Source organism: Camelina sativa, chromosome 6, assembly GCF_030686135.1.
Source record: "Camelina sativa cultivar CO46 ecotype springtype chromosome 6, ASM3068613v1".
Taxonomy (NCBI): Eukaryota; Viridiplantae; Streptophyta; class Magnoliopsida; order Brassicales; family Brassicaceae; genus Camelina; species Camelina sativa.
Genome location: NC_141885.1, coordinates 24913212 through 24932479, shown reverse-complemented (window position 1 = coordinate 24932479; position 19268 = coordinate 24913212). Strand labels below are relative to the sequence as shown.

At 32.7% G+C, this 19268-nt stretch overlaps 5 protein-coding genes and 1 long non-coding RNA gene across 8 annotated transcripts; 3 read left to right on the top strand and 3 right to left on the bottom strand.

The window, feature by feature from the left end:
* Positions 1 to 677: 677 nt before the first annotated feature.
* Positions 678 to 2299, bottom strand: LOC104792859 (chlorophyll a-b binding protein CP29.3, chloroplastic-like). The gene is made up of 2 exons (XM_010519106.3): positions 1468 to 2299; positions 678 to 1181 (listed from the first exon to the last, which is right to left on the bottom strand). The coding sequence occupies exons 1-2, from the start codon at positions 2053 to 2055 to the stop codon at positions 864 to 866; spliced, it is 906 nt and encodes a 301-aa protein (XP_010517408.1). The 5' UTR covers positions 2056 to 2299; the 3' UTR covers positions 678 to 863.
* Positions 2300 to 3522: 1223 nt separating this feature from the next.
* LOC104792858 (uncharacterized) lies at positions 3523 to 8610 on the bottom strand. Its single transcript, XM_087454634.1, has 3 exons — positions 8331 to 8610; positions 7943 to 8223; positions 3523 to 3847 (listed from the first exon to the last, which is right to left on the bottom strand). Exons 1-3 carry the CDS (start codon positions 8608 to 8610, stop codon positions 3782 to 3784), a joined length of 627 nt encoding a protein of 208 aa, XP_087310760.1. The 3' UTR covers positions 3523 to 3781.
* LOC147942973 (uncharacterized) lies at positions 8580 to 9362 on the top strand. Its single transcript, XR_015559854.1, has 2 exons — positions 8580 to 8717; positions 9122 to 9362. It is a non-coding gene; the product is annotated as an uncharacterized LOC147942973 (long non-coding RNA).
* Positions 9363 to 10803: 1441 nt separating this feature from the next.
* LOC104792857 (putative ABC1 protein At2g40090) lies at positions 10804 to 14422 on the top strand. 2 transcript variants are annotated; one of them, XR_015559853.1, is made up of 8 exons: positions 10804 to 11253; positions 11515 to 11669; positions 11778 to 11903; positions 12019 to 12114; positions 12248 to 12348; positions 12439 to 12475; positions 12822 to 12961; positions 13144 to 14422. XR_015559853.1 is itself a non-coding variant. In XM_010519102.3 (8 exons), exons 1-8 carry the CDS (start codon positions 11070 to 11072, stop codon positions 13840 to 13842), a joined length of 1617 nt encoding a protein of 538 aa, XP_010517404.2. In that variant the 5' UTR covers positions 10804 to 11069; the 3' UTR covers positions 13843 to 14422. The 2 variants fall into 2 exon arrangements, 1 of the variants encoding a protein (XP_010517404.2); XM_010519102.3 differs by having other exon boundaries at positions 12743 to 12961.
* Positions 13976 to 16393, top strand: LOC104792856 (uncharacterized). 2 transcript variants are annotated; one of them, XM_010519100.3, is made up of 4 exons: positions 13976 to 14115; positions 15625 to 15737; positions 15922 to 16141; positions 16220 to 16393. In XM_010519100.3, exons 1-4 carry the CDS (start codon positions 14034 to 14036, stop codon positions 16282 to 16284), a joined length of 480 nt encoding a protein of 159 aa, XP_010517402.1. In that variant the 5' UTR covers positions 13976 to 14033; the 3' UTR covers positions 16285 to 16393. The 2 variants fall into 2 exon arrangements, with proteins under 2 accessions (XP_010517402.1, XP_010517403.1); XM_010519101.2 differs by having other exon boundaries at positions 15909 to 16141.
* Positions 16394 to 17117: 724 nt separating this feature from the next.
* On the bottom strand, positions 17118 to 18890 carry LOC109133370 (uncharacterized). Its single transcript, XM_087456251.1, is given in 3 exon segments — positions 17118 to 17210; positions 17212 to 18022; positions 18543 to 18890. Coding segments are annotated over 3 exon segments (1206 nt in total). The 5' UTR covers positions 18845 to 18890.
* Positions 18891 to 19268: the final 378 nt, after the last annotated feature.

Genomic DNA, 19268 nt, shown 5'->3' with positions numbered 1-19268 from the left:
TATGAGTAATCATGCAAAATTTAAACGGGATGTCATATAATAAGCGTATGATTCCTTACTTAACAATAGTTTTCTCCCTTCTATTATTTAATAATCAAGAAAAATATGATATCTTTACTTTTCTTTTTGGCTCCGATGTCATATCTTATCTTTACCAACAACACAGATTATACAGTCTATCATATTGTCTTTAAGAATACGACAAGGAGTTTGTTTATTGTAAAGAAAAAAAATCAAAGTCAAGCCATTATTTGGATGGTCAAGTAAATCGAGTTTTGGTATGATAATCTTTTTAAAGTGCCTAGATATTAATTCCGTGTAGGCCAACTAGCTACCCTCTAGCCCAACAAGGTTGCTCTCACAAGTTACACCATCGGGTATTTTGTGGGTTCAATCAAAATGAATGATGGATAGATATGCAATATGTTATGTATGATGACTTCATTAGATTTTGGTTTTGTTATAAGAACATCGTCCAATATAATTACATAAGTTTTGTTTTGACAAAGTTCTTACCATCCACTTTGCAATATTATCTTCTATATAGTATGGCAATTTTATCATATAGGTAGCTAGCGAAATTCTTTTTTTTTTTTTAGAGACTTGTCACGTATCAAATGATTACTAATTAATTAGTCTCATCACATCAAACAAGTATTAAAGAGAATGATAATATGTGATTGTAATGGCAGAGAAGTATTAATTAACTCAACCAAGCCTGCTTTACACACAAGATCAACATACGATATATAAACCAGTTCCAACAACACCAAACAAATAAACGACCTCTGATACATAATACAGTTTTAAAAGTATAAGATTGTTTTTTTTTTGGATAAAATAAAGATAGAAAGGCTCATCCCTTAACTGCTAAAGGTGGCAAGGAAGCTGATGGGGCCTTTGCCTGTAAAGGCCGCCTGAAGAGCAAAGATGAGAAATGCGACCATAGCGAGACGAGAGTGCTTTATCTCCGCCAGCTTCAATGCATCCGACTTCTCTGGATCAGACGCGAGTCCCAGCGGGTCAAAATACCCACCCGGGTAAATCCGTTTCTCAGGTTCCAGCTCAGCGTTACGTTGGAACTCGATGTACCCGACCACTAACACCTCTATCCATATCAACGTCGTCAACGAGAACGGCAATGGCTGTCCCAAATACGACGACCCTTCCACCAATTCAACCTAAGACAAACCAAACCGGAATGCATCAATCCAATACCGAACCGAGATTCATAATAACACGAACAACATACCAAAATTTTTTATATGATAAACCGCAATAAATTTAAAGTTAAACCCCTTAAAAAATTAAGCTTTTGGTTACAAATCTGCATGCATGTTTTCACCTATATTATATATGCCTCATATTTTACTTTTTATTTTATCTAACAAATTCTAATTTAAGTACAACGAATGACGCACGATTGTCCACGTGGAAGCTATATTAGTGACGGCTATATGAGTGTACCTTTCCGGCGTCTTGCCATGCGATTCCGGTGAGACCCTCGACAGCGAGGGCGCCAAGAGTACCAAGCATGGCCCACCTTCCATGGATCAGCTCACATTCTCTGAACCGTTGGATCCCAAAGACTTCAGTGTACGGTTGAAACGGCGTCGCTTTGATCTCCGACGACTCTTGGATGACCCCGATGACGTCACCCGCCACGTTCTTGGCAAGGTTTTGGTCAAGCTCGTCGAAATCGAACTGAAGATACTCAGCCGGTTTACCTAAACCGAAAGGGTCGAAACCACGGTCTCCGATCATCGATCCGTCCAACCATTCAGGCGGGTTTGCGCCGGGGAACCAGACTAGTCTGTCTCCGTCGTCTTGGACCTGCTTTGACCTCTTTGGCGGTGGAACAGGTTTCTTTTTCCCGAAACTAAACCCCCCAAACCCGTCTTTGACCGGCTTTGACTTCTTTGGAGGTGGAGCAGGTTCCTTTTTCCCGAAATTAAACCCCCCAAACCGGGCTTGGAACCTACCGGTTCCACGCCTAGGATCTTGAATCCGGATCCCAAAGATACCTGAGGCTGCTGCTGCAGTGGTAGTAGCCATATTTGAGTTTGGTGTGATATGATACTACTGCGTAGAGACACTGATGATTCCAATGTTATAACATATAGTTTATTTCTTTTTTTTCTTGGAATAATAATGACGTGTATGTTTATATGTGATGGTAAATGTAAGAAGCCTTATCTCAGCGTTATCTTCTGTGATTGGTCTCTCTCTTTACCCTTTTTTCTTTTGTGGTGTCGCTACTTTTTAATGACGTCGCACTCTCTCTTTCGTTATGGTAGGTGTCTGTATTTAAGGTATTTTCTTTCTTTTGTTTTCTTTTGTTTTTTAGGATTTCTTTTGTCTATTTCACAATATAGAAAAGACTTTGGTCCCAGTTAAAAGTTATGTCCCCATAAAGCCCGTTTATAGAAGCCCATTAAACCTAAACTTCAAAATGCCTCTTAAATCGTGTGTTTCCAATTTTTGTCTAGTAGTCAGACAATTAGTTTGGTAATATAACTTTAGCTTTGGTATATTTAGGCCAATACTTTGGTTTTGGTGTGTTTTATCATATAGAATAGAATATCTTAATTTGAAGAGAATGATTTTCTAAATACAGATTGGTTTCGGTTTGAGTTCTTCCATTTTCATACATTTCAATTCCAAAGGCTTTTTATAATCAAACTATGTAGGTACTAGGTAGAACTGGCTAACTGAAACTAAAATGCCGCTCAGCTTTTAAATCGGTGTTTCGTTCTAGTAATCAAACTGAATTAGGCCTATTTCTCCTTATGCTTGGTAAGGTTTTGTTATAGACATCCCCACAGTCTAAAGTTATAACTTAAAAACACGGTAACGTAGAAAGTTAGAGTTTGCAATTAAAAATTAGAAATACAAATAAAATAAAGAAAAATTCAGTGAACTTGAGGAGGACTTGAAGTTTCATACGAATTCACAAAGACTTTCTAATTTGATTATTAAATAAAACTGAGACATCTTTGATTAATCCAAATATCTATTTTTGTTAAAATAATCCAAATATTTAGAATGTAAGTTAAAGATAATGATCGTAAAAAGGTTGCTTTACGATTCGTATATAAATTTTTTTGGTGACGTATAAATGCAATTCACGCGGACATATCACATACTATGTGCTTTATTATGCTTACAATTACAAACATATATCAAAACCAATAATAAAAGCACAAACATAAACATGTATATAAAACGGAGAGACAAAAACAAAAAAGATGCCTTAGGCTTCCTTTGTTATTGATGAACTCTTGGATTAATTACAAATCCGCCCTAACTAATCTAATGTTAAAGCTAACAACTGCCAATTCATATGAGTTGTCTCATATAAAAACAAAGCATAGGTTATATATAATCTTCATTCCTGATTTGTTCTTTCCGCTTTGGATCCTTCTGTTAACCAAATAAACAAACATTATCAGCAAAAAGGCACTCAACTTTGGTTCGTCCATTATATCACTTCCCAATTAAATACTACTAACAAACACACACTTATAGAACTCAATTTTATTCAATAAAAGAAAGAGAATACATATGTACAAACAACTACGTAAGCAAGAAAAATAGAAGAGGATAAGATTTAGGTTTGGTTACCCGAAACTTAAAAGCGAAGGATCGTTGATGGGTCAACGCCGAAAGGCAAACGAAGAAGCTACATTTATACGTCGTATTCTTAATAATATTTACATGTTGAGGTGTGCGTATACATATTTACAAGTATTGTGATTCTCCTGAAAAAAAAAATACGTCTCTATTTGAGTCTCTCTTGTTGTAGGATCTTTTGATATCTCGGGTACACGTTTTTACAAGCCGAAACCTGAAAAAAATGGATCAAATCAAAACACACATAAACCCTATTAGTTTCCCCATTGGATAATATTAAATTATCAATAACTATAAACTAAAAAAGAGGATGATAGATTTGTCTCGATGAGAACAAAATCATGAAGCATGCGTGAGGCGTGACGTGTTCTGTCGGATTTTTATAATTAAATATGTTGTTATTACTAGGTACTTCCCCACGCAACGCGTGGGTTGTGGTATAGTTGGCACTTTCTTATTTTTTTTTTGTCTTTTTCGTTTTCTCTTTTGTATTATTTCGTTTTAATTAGGCATATACGGGTTTTGCCGTCACTTTTATTTATACACTATATGTTTATACCATTTCGTTTAGATGTGTATAACTGTGGCGTTTATTTTTTATGAATTATGAAGATGTTGTTTCTTGTTTATGAGGATCCAATCTTATCATTGACTGGTATTGTTTCCAATACATTTATTGTATTATAGATTTTCTAATTAACTGCTTATGTAAACCCTTCATATGTTGATGTTGCAATAATAAGTTATTTTTAAAAAATATCTTCCGTGTAAGTGATTATGTTTGTATGCCCATGTTTTGGTCTAATATCAATAAGATCGTTTCTGTTTTTCTTTAGTTGGCTTTGAAACCAATTTTGAGTTAAGTAAATAATGGGTCGAATTATGTGTAATATAAATTCTTATGTATATATATTGTATATATGTGACTATAAATTTAGCTAACTAAAAAATTATGTAATATTTAAATACAATCTTGAACATATATATATATATATATATATATTTTTGTGGGAGGAATGTATGAAATTATTGGATAGAAGTTATTTTTGAGTTAAATGACATTTAATGTCTTTAAATAAAGTGAGTTAAATATTATAAATTTTTATATGTGTCTTGACTTTTTTAAAAATGAATACCAAGTGTTTCTTTCCAAATTTGAAGTGACATAGTATCTTAGTTTTCTTATATGATTTTATGAACTTCAATGTAAAAGTTTTTCAAAGTAATAAGTACACTCATTGATTGAATTATAAAATTTGGAGAAATGTTTATTTCGATTAATCATCTGCTCTTTTAAATAAATTAAATAAGTATGTTGTTATTCCTACAAATAGGACAACATATATTATAGTTTAACCATGGAGTTAAGCAATGGAAATGGAACTTGTGATTGCAAGACAAAATGCTTATATGTTACACATTGATCATTTAAAAATGAATAGGAACATCTAATTCTCAAATAAAGTTGATTGTTTTGGAAAAACTAACATATGTGAATTTAAATTTAACTATGCAAATTTAAAAAATAAAATGAATAGATTAGAAAGGCAAGAAATATAAAAAAATATTATAAAAATAAAATAAAAATTGAAAACAATGTTAAATATATATAATACTTTCTACATTAAAATATAGAATCAAACTCTTACAAGTTATAACATATATGAGATATAACAACATTTGATATTGGTAGGAGATGAGGAGAGAATGTTTACTATAAGATGGTAATCCAAATTAGATAATGGAGATGAATCTTTAAAAAATAGAACAATGTAATATATATATATATATATATATAATACTTTCTAAATTAAAATATAGAATCAAACTCTTACAACACATATGAAATATAACAACATTTGATATTGCTGGGAGAGGAGGAGAGAATGATTACTTATAAGATAATAATCCAAATTAGATAAAGGAGATAAATCTTTTAAAATAAGAACAATGTAAAATATATATCATGTAGTCTCTAAAATTAAAATTTAGCATTAACAATTTACAATGATATTTCATTTGTTTTTTACAACCCATACAACAAAAATAAGAAATCAAAAATGAGAGAATGTGAAAATAAGATAGTAAAAGAATGTCAATATGAGAGAATGATAGATTGAGAGAATGCTTATTTATATGATAAGAAATGATGGAAGTTACATTTAGAACTATGGAGTTACAATAGTAATTTATTGTGTTTGAATAAAATTGAGTGGTAGAATATGATTAATGCATAATTTATTTTATTTTCAGTTATAATTTTATTTTAATGTGTGAGTTAAATGTATTGTGTTTATTGGGTCTTAAATATTGTTTAAAGCAATTAGAAAGCAAATAAAAATAAATAAAAATTAGAAAACATTAAATGAAAATCAACCAATAAGGAGAGATCAAAACCTTACTTTTATATATATGATATATTGCTTTAAACTTTGAAATGAGAAATATATTATAAACAATAATTTTACATGAGAAATATATTAATTTAGCCAACCAAAATATGACTATAAGTTTAGCCAACCAAAATAAATAAAAAATATTAAAATTTAACCAAAAATATTTTCTCTTGAAAGATAAATAAGTTAGTAGGAGGAATGAATTAATGTACAATTATTGGATAGGAGTTACATTTGAGTTAAATGGAGTTACATGTCTTTAATTATAAATAAATATTTTATTTTTTTATAACCTAAAATAAAAGGAATATCAAGTGGCTGAATCAAAATTCACATGATTTGGTTGTTTGTTGATATAAACTCAATAATTTTTAAAATCCCAAGGATAACTTATATTTTTTTGGTTATCACTCATCAATTTAATTTATAGTGCTAGATTTCATACTAATGGTTTCATCTTTAGAGAATTTAGTGAAATAATATTTTTAAAATTATATTTTATTTTTATATTTAAGTTCGAGTTGAATATGTTTTGTTTTTTGGATCATTTTTTATTTTGATTAAAGACACAAAAAACTAATTGTTTAATTATGTTCTTTTTGTTTTCAAAAACTTCAAATCATAAATATATATATGTATATATATATATATAATATTGATCTCTGCAGATTTATCAATTGGATCACAAAAAAAAATAGTCTTTATAAATAGATAAATGGATAATTATATTGATCTTTAAATATTATATTGATCTTTATAAATTATTAAAAATGATACATGAATATGTGAGATAACCAGAGACATAATAGATAATTACATATGGATCATTTCAACTTTATGATCTTATGGTGTGGTGAATATTGTAAGGAAGTATGAATGACTTATAAGATGTTAATATAAAATAGAAAATTGAGATAAACATTTTAAAAGATTAAAATAAATATATAAGATATACATATCATATAAACTCTAAAACTAAGCTTTTACAATAATATTTGATTTGAATTTTTATAACCCATACAACAATAATAACAAAAAAATACAAAACAAAACAAAACAAAAAAGAGATTTGAGAGTAGTGGAAGAAGATGAGAGAATGAAAGAGTGATAGACTAAGAGAATAAGATCATGAGTATTTATAGGAAGAGAAATAATAAAAAATTACATTTAGAAAAATGAGAGTTACAATTCTAATTTATTGTTTTGTTTTAATACAATTGATTAATACAACTTAGTGGAGAAATAAAGTTAATGCATAATTTATAGGGGGAAACTATAAAGATTTCAGTTTTATATTATGTGAGTTAAATATGAAAATTAATTGTTTTAAATTTGTGTTTTAATATAATTTTTTTTTTGTTAAAATTGCATTGCCAAGTGGACCAATAAGGAGAGACTGAAACTCTACTTTTATATATATGATTATAAAAAAAAAAGACGAAGAAAATTAGGTTACACACGGTTTCCACATGAGATTCTAACCTATAAAACTATATAAGAAAAGTCTTTAAACTCAACTTCAATTTGTTTTCCGTTGCTACTTTCACCCAAAATAGAGTCTTTTCCTAACCAAACAAGTTGGAAAGACACATCTCATCGAGTTTCTAGAATCCCAAAGGACCAAATATGACAATATGTAAAATATTTAACATTGACAATTACATTCACATGCCATCTCTGACCGAGTCTGATTACGATATCTTAGTGTGCAGGGTAAAAAAAAAAAAAATCTAAAATCTAATAATATTCGTCCTAGATTTGAAAAAAAAAAATAATAATGCAACTTGGTATTATTGTCGTTGGCCCTATCTTTTAATGTAATGAATCAATCAAAATCGAATTAAAATTAGTAAATAATAAAATTTCTGTAACGGCGGAATTAACAAGGGAAGAAGAAGAAGGAGTGAACTTACAGCTTCAATGTCGATTTTGAAGACGAGAAGCTTTTTTCTTTCTCTACAACTTGTTCGATACGCTACAACGATGTGACCTATTGCTAAAACAGAGGAGCAGAGGAACAGAGCTACTTCCGCCGCTCTGAAGTAGCTTCCTCCGCCGTCTCCGATCTGTGGCTCACCGAACATAAACGCCGCTTTTAACGAAACGTAGATTAGAGACGAGACTGAGCATATCATTGTTATTGTCAGATACGGTCCTCTAGAGAGTTTTGGTCCGTCACATAGTCCATAAAGACCTGTTTACACGTTACAAAAATCAGACTAGAGTTTTTGATTTCCTTCTAAAACAGAGTAATTTGCTCTGTTTTCGTTTTAGTAAAGTATGAATCTTTTTTGTACTCACAGAGTATAACGGCGGATCTAATGATTGAGATTAAGGGTATATCGATGACGGAGTGACGGAAATCGTAGTTGGTGAGATGAGAAGAGAGATTAGTCGGCGAAGAGAGACGGTGGAGGAGAGCGGAAGGGAGGAGAGCATCGGCGACGGCGAGAAAGATCGGAGCAGAGACGAGGAGAAAAGAGAGGAACATTGTGAATAAAACGAATACAGTTTTGATTCCTCTCCATAGAGATGACGAAAGCTTTCTGCTTTTACTAATCTCTTCTTTGCTAAAACCCATTGAATCAGATTTACACAGAGAGATGATTTATTTTAAAAGAGAAGGGAGGCCTTTGAGAGGGTTTTTAAAAGGTGGACGACGAGAACGAGGACGATGATGATGCGACGGTAAATACTAAAGGGATTATTAATTTATAATAATAATAATGATAATAATGATTTTTCTCGTTGGACTTTGGAATATTTTATTAAATATAGAATTATTGGATTCTTTTGGTAAATTATCTTTCTATATTATTTTTATTTTTTACCCCCCTGGATTTCTATATATAAACATAATTATATATGTTACTTCTTGTCGTTGATTTTTTTTCTTCTATATGTAGTGTATATTTTATTAATTTTTATAAGATCGTGAGATGAATTGAAAATGTTGATTCATCATAGTTAATACTTAGTTTACATATTTGTTAAAACTTATATAATAATTATATTTAGTACGACAGTTAATTTGGATGAATATGGGATTACTGATTTAGGATGCTGATTTTTTTTTTTTTTTTTGAATGTAGGATGCTGATTTTTAATGTCACTAATACAAAGCATAATTTACTAGAAGGTCCATGAGGCAAAATGAGATGATGATGACGATTGATGTTGATCCATTATAATGAATCTACATTGACATATAAATACTGTACTGTATATTGGAAATTTACATTTCTCAAACGTTAAAATTTTGATGAATATAAGAGTTGTAGCCGTTTGCCCAAAAAACAAAAAAATAATAATAATAAGACCTAGTTGTAGCCGTTAGTTTGTTTTTTTTGTTCGCCCCTTTCTAAAGTGAAACAATCTAAAAAATATTGTAGAGAGAAACTTCCTGGTCTTGGAGTCCTTTGACTGGCGTATCATCGAGAGAGCTGACTAAGACTTGCAATTAAATTAAAACCAAAATAGTGTTCGGAGTTTTCAGATTTCAGCTTCCGTATGATAACGGTAAAACCTAAATAGCGTGAAGCATATATATACAAATCTCAATAATTGGAACATTCTATTTTAAATTTCTTGATTTTCGTTTACATACAATGAAATAGAGTTGAGTTTTTGAAAGTCATCACAGTGTATATAGATATGGTTAACGTTAAAGTCATCACAATGTATATAAATCGTTACTATGTAAAATATTGTATTTAGACCCATCCCTATCCCGCCGAAGAAAATGAACCGAGACTCGTTAAACACAAACACATACGGGAATGAAGGAACCCACCGATTTAAGCCATGTGACCACATGCATATGCCCGTTTATTTTATTAACCTAATGTGTACTAAAGCGATTATTTTTATACTTTGTTTCACTGTAGATTTTTTTTTTTAAACGAACAGTGAACTATTGATGAATCCGATATTTTAAGAAGTATTTTATGGTGATTGAGATCTTAAACGTTTTCTCTTTTAATGCTTCCAAATTTGATGATAAGATATAGACGCAAATTTAGCGTTGTTAGAAATTGAATATTTCATTTAGACTATCCCGTATATGATCAGACATAACTACTATTTCTATAGCAGAATATTCCCAGAGAACTTTCTCATATCAAACGCAAACAACATTATGTGACAACTTCGGAATAGCACATGATAAACAGTTCTTCGAAATGTCAAGCACAAATAATTTGATCAAGTTCAGCAAATCTTCTCCATTCTTTCTTGTAAACAGATTGTTATTCATATACAGAATACTTAAATTAGTAAAGCTGGCTGATTCTTGAAAAATCTCTCCACTTAGATAGTTCTGTGACATCTTCAAAATATACAATGAATATCATTAACTGTCCAATATTTATTAATTAAATTATATATGACATATTCTAAGTTTTTTACAGTTAATATTATTGAAAAACTAAAAATTATGCAATTACTAAGTAAATTTTGAGCAAATGCTAAGACAAGTTTAAGGAAAAATGATGCAAAATATTGATCATACAACTATGTTTAAAGATATAGTAATAGATTTATTTGTGTAGCAACGGTCAGATTTGCATCTCAATAATTACAGTAGGGCCATTAAAATAATGATTTTTCACGTAAAAAGAGTACCAAACAAAAAGAAGTCAATAGATTTTTGGCCTACGAAACTGACCAAAAATTAAATTTGTCAAGTCAAGACCTATCAGCTCACAAAAATCATGCACTCAAGCTTACAAAAAACTTTCTCTATTTATTACCAAACCTATGCAGCCGAAATTTCAGTTCGATTTCGGTTACAAAAACAAAACCGATTGGCAACCGGTTATCTGGTTATTAGTGTAACTGAATTAGATTTAAAGGACAGACCCATTAAAAGCCCAATAGTTAAAGCCCAAATCAAACAAGATCCGAATCCGCTCTTCCCTCCGAACCAATTTGACGCAAATTTAGCCTTGTCGGAATAACAATCGTTTGTTTTTTTTGTTCGTTCGCTCGCTTCTCTAAATCTCCCTCCTCCGATCCGCTGGGGCGTACGTGGCTTCCTCAATGGCGGCACGATCCTTATGGAGAACCCGTACGAAGCTTCTCGTTGTCGGTACCGCTTTATGCGGTGGTTCCGGCGCAGCCTTCGTTGCTTCCTCCGAAGACCCATCAACCACGCTCAAGCTTTGCACCTCCATCCCCGTCCGTCTCTACCGCAATACCGTAACCGCCGCCTCTATAGCTTTTGGTACGGCCAAAAACAAAAAAAAGCAATAAAAGGAGAATACTTTTACATGATTTGTTTCGCTGCAATGCCTTAAAAAATATCATTTTTTGTTTTCTCAATTGATTTTGATCTGTGATTTTTGATTAGTTTGGTGTTGAGATTGGCTTGCACTAATCGTATTAGAAAGCTTTCGGCTTGTAGAAGCAAACGTTAATTACGTTTGGCTGATATTTACATTTGATTTAGTCGATGTCTGAAATGTTTTTTGGTTTGTGTTGTTAGATTATGAATACTCATTGTTGGGTTTGGCTGAGGGAAGCAGTGAGAGGGCTAAGGTCAAACATGAAGTCCACCTGAGGTCAGCTCAAAAGCTTCAAGAGCTTTGCTTTAAAAATGGAGGAATCTATATCAAGCTTGGCCAGCATATAGGACAACTAGTATGTTAAGCTAATCTTCTTTTCTATTGCCATTGAAATGTCTGAAGTTAAGAAATTATTATGTTATGTTAAGAAAACCAACGGGATGTTACGGTTTCTTGTTTCAAGGAATATCTTGTGCCTGAAGAGTATGTTCGTACTATGAGGGAGTCCATGTTGAACAAATGCCCTGTCTCTTCGTATGAGCAAGTATGTGAGGTTTTCAAGAAAGAGGTTGGAGAGATGCCAGACAAAGTATGTGCTTTTTTTTATTTACCTATTCTTTATGTATTGAACCAGAGTTTTAATGCTTTAGCTATGACTGCATCTCTCTTGGCTTGTCAATTTGGCTTTTGTATTTGCTCTGCAGGTATTTGATGAGTTTGACCCTGTTCCAATTGCAAGTGCTTCCCTTGCTCAAGTTCATGTTGCTCGCACCCATGATGGAAAAAAAGTTGCTGTCAAGGTACTTCTGTTTACTTTTAGTCTTTGACGTATGCGGAAGGACAAGTTTTTTTGCAAATACATAATCAAAGTTGTGGACTTGTTGAGAGTTCGCTTGTGTTTATTCTATTATGCTTTTGAATCTTTTTCTGTAGGTTCAACATGCGCACATGACAGACACTGCAGCTGCTGACACTGCGGCTGTGGGAGTTTTAGTGAATACCTTGCACCGGATATTCCCATCATTTGACTATAGGTGCAGCCACTTTCTCATTTTCTGTATACAATTCATATAGTGTGGGCCTCTTGCAATTAGCTTATACTGGCTCATGTATGCACTATGCAGGTGGTTGTTAGACGAAATGACTGAAAGCTTACCAAAGGTTGGTGTCTTTAGCTGATTCATAAGTCATAGCATATATGTTGTTTTCTTCAATAGGTCTGTAGAGTATTCTATATGTTTCTCTGAATATTATATTCATCTGTCGGCTAATGGCTTGCATCTTTTTCCATTAATATTTGAGGGACTTTAATGGTTTCTATTCTGAAGCATTTTTGTATGGTCTACATTGAGTTTTTGCTGTCACTAGTTTGATGTTTTAATTGCTCTTTTTTTTTTTTTTTTTTTTTATTAATGTAATTTTCATCAGGAACTAGATTTTATGGTTGAGGCAAAAAACAGTGAGAAATGTCTGGATAATTTTAGGAAGCTGTCTCCCCATATTGCAGAGTATGTTTATGCGCCAACAATCTATTGGAATTTAAGTACCTCTAAGGTGTTGACAATGGAGTTCATGGATGGTGCTCAAGTGAACGATGTGGCTAAGATCAGAAAACTTGGAATCCAGCCCTATGAAGTGTCAAAGCTGGTAAGCTGTTTCATCTTTGATCTTTAAGATATCATGCATTTCTTGAATTCAGTTAAATAGCACCCAGTTGAAAAGAAAATAGTACTTGCCGTTCAAGTAAGAGTTTGGTAATTTCAAATACTTATCTTCATAATACCTTGTAACCTATTATGAAGAAACAAACTTAAACTCTTCTTTTGCAGGTGAGTCAAGCTTTTGCAGAAATGATGTTTAAACATGGGTTTGTGCATTGTGACCCACACGCTGCCAATTTGATTGTTCGTCCAGATCCTTCTGGTAAAAGGAACATCTATGGGAAGAGAAAACCACAGTTAGTGCTTCTTGACCATGGCTTCTACAAGGAGTTTGACTTCAACACAAGATTCAACTATGCCTCGCTATGGAAAGCATTGGTATTTTCGGATGCTAAAGCCATCAAAGAACACAGCACGAAACTAGGCGCTGGAGATGATCTCTATGTTCTATTCGCTGGGATTCTTACAATGAGACCATGGAAGCAAGTGATCGACACATCAGTGGATCATTTAGTCATCAAAGGCAGCAATGAAGATGTATCAGAGCTGCAGATGTATGCATCACAGTACTTCTCCGAAATCTCAGAGCTTCTCAGGAGATTGCCACGGGTGATCCTCCTGATGCTGAAAACAAACGACTGTCTCAGGTCGGTAAACAATGAACTAATGCAAGGATCGTCGCTGGAGTCGTTCTTGATCATAGGGAAAGTATCTTCCCAAGCTGTTTTAGAGGCCAAAAGGTCTGAAAAGAAATCGTTGATGAAATGGCTTAAGATATGGCTTGAAGGATTCTCAGTTGAAGCTAGGCTTTGGGTTATGCAATTTGCTCTTTGGCTCTTACAAGTCAGAAAATCCTTAACCCTATAGTAATATAATGTAGAGCTGTCAAAATGGCTTAAACGGTCTATGTCCAACAACGCCCACGGACAAAACACGGGTCGGACAATCTGGACATTGGTCAGCCCATTGATCGGACCATTCTAGGTCAAAATCGATTTCAGGAAAATCTTTAAACTCATTTCTCATTTTCTTAAAACTTGTTCGGCGATATTCTTTTGATGATTTCTCCAGCGATACCATCTGATTTCCTTCAATCTCCAGCGATACCATCTGCTTCCCTTCAATCTCTGTCGAATTCAGGTACGAAACTAAGAACTTTGAGTCTTTGAGAGACCCCTCTGATTCTTTTTTAGATTTTGAGAAGAAACCCATTTGAGATTTATGTTTCTTCCTTCCTTCCTTCTCTTTCGATTTGTTGAATTGTAGAATAGCCATTGTTGAGGCAGTTAAAGTTGCAATATTGAGCCTTTAAACGTGGCTGCTTGTTTTGAAAATTTCCATAGGCACAAACTTGTAGAAAAAAACTAAAATGATGGGTCTGGTCGTGATGAACTGATTAAAAACGCTGCCTGCAGCCAAATTCATATTTACACATGTACATCTCTCACTATTCTTTGGCAAGTGGGGTTCAGGATTATCATTCTTTGTATACATTGTCATTACACAGGCTGTTGTTATGTACACCAACAGTAAATCAAATTGAACCGAGAATTGGGATTTGTATTATTTTTAGGGTTTGTTTGCATATTAATACATTTTGGAAACTTAATTGGTAAACTAATACATTTACTATTCAAAACTGGAAAAATAGATTTTGTGTAATAGAGAATGTGTGAGATAAGAGAGTTGTGGGACATAAGTTTGGATGAGAAGATTACCAAAAGGGTATATGTGTGGGTGAGAAATAAAGTTTTTTTTTTTCCTTCAATCATAATTATTTAAATAATTGTTAATATAATATTTTTTTACAAAATTTCTTGGATACAAAAAAAATATATGTTTTTTTCTTTACAATATGATATGAATTCTATTTAATAACTTTTAAATATATTATATACATCTTTTGTATCCGTACATCTTATTTAGTGTACAGATGTCTATATATTTTATAAAGTATACAAACACACAATATTAAGTATACAAATGTAATTTGAATAAAACCATTGTGATACAGATATCTAAAACTCTAAAAATTAAACAAATTATATTTGTACACTTAATAATGGGTACAAACATATTACACTTAATAATGTGTACGGACATTTGTACACTTAATAATGTGTACGGATACAAATTTTGTAAAAAATATTTAACATTATCAAATAAAATCATCAAAAATGCATATCAAATTTTAAAAAAAAAACCATAGATTTTTACATCTTTAAAATTTTTTAGAAAACCAATTTTAATTACCCATCATTTTTGTTTTTGAGATTGTAGGGAGTATATTTAAAAAAAAAATTACTCAATGACATGTGTTGTAAATATGAAATGTTGATGATGGTTGAAATGTCTTGTGAATAGTAGAAAATAATAAAAAATGTGGAATCTGCTAATTGTAAATATTGATTGTACTGCTTTTACAATTTTGTTTTAAAAACTGTGTATTTTGCCAAATAACTCTTATTTTTATCCCAAGCTTATTACACTTTTTTGTGTTTCATAAAATAATTCTTATAAATTTCTGTTGGCACGTTTTAAAATCAAATTGAACCGAGAATTGGTTACGTGCGGTTTGGTTCGGTTGGGGATTTGGTTAAGTCGAGAAAACCTTAATTATATATATATATATATATATTATATATGCAGTGGTCAGCTACCATCTTTGTCTTTTGGACACTCTCGAGTCTGTGTCTCTCTCTCATCTCTTTGTCTCCACCGCACTATTGCATCCTCGCCGATCAGTAATAACATTTACTCCGGTAAAGTCTCTATCTTTCTTCGTCTAATCAGTTCGATTTGTGAACCTTAGCAGAGAAACTGAGTGCCTTTTTCGATTGATGGGTCGATTGGTTTTTTTACGATATTGTAAAATCGATTGGGGCTTTAAAATTGAAAAAGCTGTGATTTTTTTTTTTGATATTTTTTTTTAGTTTGATTTTTTAGATGGAAGAGATTGATGCCGTTCCAAAACCAGTTGTTGTTGACCCTCCATTGTACGAAGAAGAAGCGGCTCCTCCTCCTCCTTCGGCTACTCAGCGCCGGCTGGTGGTGAACGCCGCCGGTGAAGAGAACCATCTCATTCAGCGGATTCAGAGAGCTCTTGCGGAACTGCGTGAGTTGAGGAATCAGTTTAATGCCATTCTTAGGGGACTAGAACTCCAAGGTTTGTGACTTTCTTCTTATTTTCTCTGTTTGTTTGTTTGTTTTATTTCAATTTCAACAATTTTTGATGGTAATGCAGTAGGAGAAGACGAAGATCAAGCGGAGTCATCAGTGGAGGATCCAGAAGACTCTGATGATTCTTAGTATTGTGTGTATTAATTAGACTTGTTTTGTTTCTTTCTCACTAGTAATCTATTCTACATCATGTTTCTGTCTCTTCTCTGCCCTTGTGTGAAATCAGCTTTGTGTCACTTTCCAATTTCCAAATCATCAAAGCTAACAGCGTACCAGATGAACCAAATTTAAAGTACAAAGAGAATCTACACTCTAGATTTAATAAAGGTTAGGAACCATACATTCCAGAGAACATGCTATGCTGTTGCCTCTCTTAAATATTTTTCCTTGACAACGTTTCTTGCAAGAATCGCATAATGGTCGAGAGATTTTACATTTGCCAAGAATTTGAATCTTCCCCCAATAGTCTAAATATTGACCGAGCTTCATATATGGGTCTTCTCCGAATAAGCATTCAATATGAAAAGTGGTGAAGCACTCATTGCACCAGTAGAACACTTTTGTTCTTGTATCTTTTAGATTGCGTTCGCACACCTCACACCAATCTTTCTCACTTACTTCTTCACCACATGAAACTGTGAGAAAGTGTGTGTCATGTTTATACCTTGCTTTGTATGGTAAAGTAGCACACTTGAAACAAACAACAAAATTGCATTTGATGCAATTTAGTTTTTTTTTACATGTTCTTTTGCATACGTGACATATGAGTTTTACTTATTGGTCTAAAGCTAGGAACAAGGGATCTTCATGACCTTTGTAATAAAACCACTCAACAATGGAAGCACATCTTACATCTAGATTGAAGGTGCATCCCTCTGTCCGACACTCATAGACAAAGCCACCACATTTACAATCACAAGCATTGCATGTGAAATAACATATACTATGTTCACTGGACTCTTTCAATGTAAATGGATGAGGATGTAATGCATGTTGAATTCTACGAGGAGCCTTAGCACATTTTTCATGGAGGATGAAGTCACACTCCATACAAACATAGAAGTTACCTTCATAGATAGGAAGGACACATGCTTGACAGACCTTATTTCCGTCATAAAGTAGGCTGACTTCAAGCCGAAGATGATGGCCATGAAGAAAATAAAGTATCACTCCTTCCGATATCACATTGAACGGCTCAAGATCTTGTGTTATATCACCTTCTTCTGGTACACCTTCGAGCTCTTTTCCATCCCACACATTCTTCCCAGTAGCACATATTGGATGAGCAACATAATCACTACACTTGTCACAAGTATATGCACCATAATCACCGTTAACACTTTGACGACAAACTCCACAAAACCATCCTCTCGATGGAAGAGAAAAAGTGAAAGAGATACGATGTTGGTGACGTGATATCTTGATGACGTTTGGGAAACTCATACAATCAATATGAGCTACAAAGTTGCATCTGAGACAAACGTAGGTGGGATAAAATTTTCTCAACAAACCACAAACGTTACAAGTAAAAGAAGTTTGTCTGGGGAAAAATGTGAGAGGATGGACATGTTTTTTTGGTGGGTCTATAACAAAGGGTATTGGTTTCATCGCACATGTTGGATGCATAAAAGCCTGACATATGTTACAATGATAAACCATATATTTTGCTCTTTTTCCGCAACAGAAACACTCAATAGTGCGAGCTTGAGGATGGTGAAAGGAAAGTTGGAGAGAATGTTTAAGATGGTAAGGATGTTTGATTTTAAGTGGAGACTGAACACATTCTTTGTGGAAATTTTGATCACAGTATTCACAAAAATAATAGTCTGTGCCGAAATTTGAACCATGGCATCTGTTACACCCACCGCTAGGGATGTTAAAATAGGTAAACCCACCCCATTTAAACTCATCCCATTTAAACCTATCCCATTTAAGTATAAATCCATTTCAGCTCATATATATTTGAAACCCATTAAATCATACCCATTTAAAGATATATTGTCCCAATTAACCTATTAAACCATTTAAATGTATAACTTAAGTGATAATGTGCAATTTTGTGGCTTTGTAATTTTGGCCACAAAATATTTTGATAACAAAACATGTTTTTAATGAAAGATAATTTAATGTTATTGGCAGGAAAATGAGATTTTACAATTTAACAGAAAAATATAATTTTACATGATCAATATTTAATAAGTATATCAATACAAATGGGTTTAGATGGGTACCCATTTATTTATGATAAAACTCATATATTTAATAGGACTAAATGGGGAAACCCATTTAACCACATTTAAGTTTTTCTCATAAATAGATATAAATGCATTTTAATTCAATATACCCATTTAATAAATATGTTCGCTGACCCATATTAACATCCCTACCCACCGCTAACATCAAATTCTTTATTATTGCACCAAAACAAAGGCATTACATGATGATCATTAGAATTCGTTGTTGTAGGAAAGATGTATTCGGGGGAAGAATTTAGCGGGAAAGTTGCTGAAAAATGGACAACGTTTTTTCTACATTGTATCTTGGGGCATAAGAAAAGAGGTTGAAGAAGAAGGTCATGGGAAGAGGTTAGGGTCTGTGTTTGGGGTATGGGACAATATTTTGGGTGATGGTATACCAGAAATAGTTTACCATCTTTTTCCACCTAATGAAAGCCACCGTTAGAATCCATGATTGTGCTAGCCTTTCTTTAGTTTTACTTTACCATAAGCTTTTAAAAAAAATATTACACAGGATGCTGAGTTGTTAACAATTTTTGCCATATAAATATATGAAAATTTGATGTTAAAAATATGCTTCTACTTTATTTAGACTACTAGATCCTTAACGTGAAAATATGATGGTTGTTCTAATCTTTGTAGTGCAATAATGTTCTTCTTTACATGCAAATAAAGAATCAACTTTTCTTTGCATATAGTTTTTGTCATTTCTGAAATTTCTTGACTTCAAGATTCTATAGGCTCCGGTCAATCTTTGTCTTTGTCTTGATCAGTTTGCTTTGTGTGTTCCATTACAATCTCTAACAAATCTCATAGAAAGTATGTGCTTGAAGATCGAGTTAAGTGTCTCTTGTCGTGGTTTTAGAATGTGTAAAC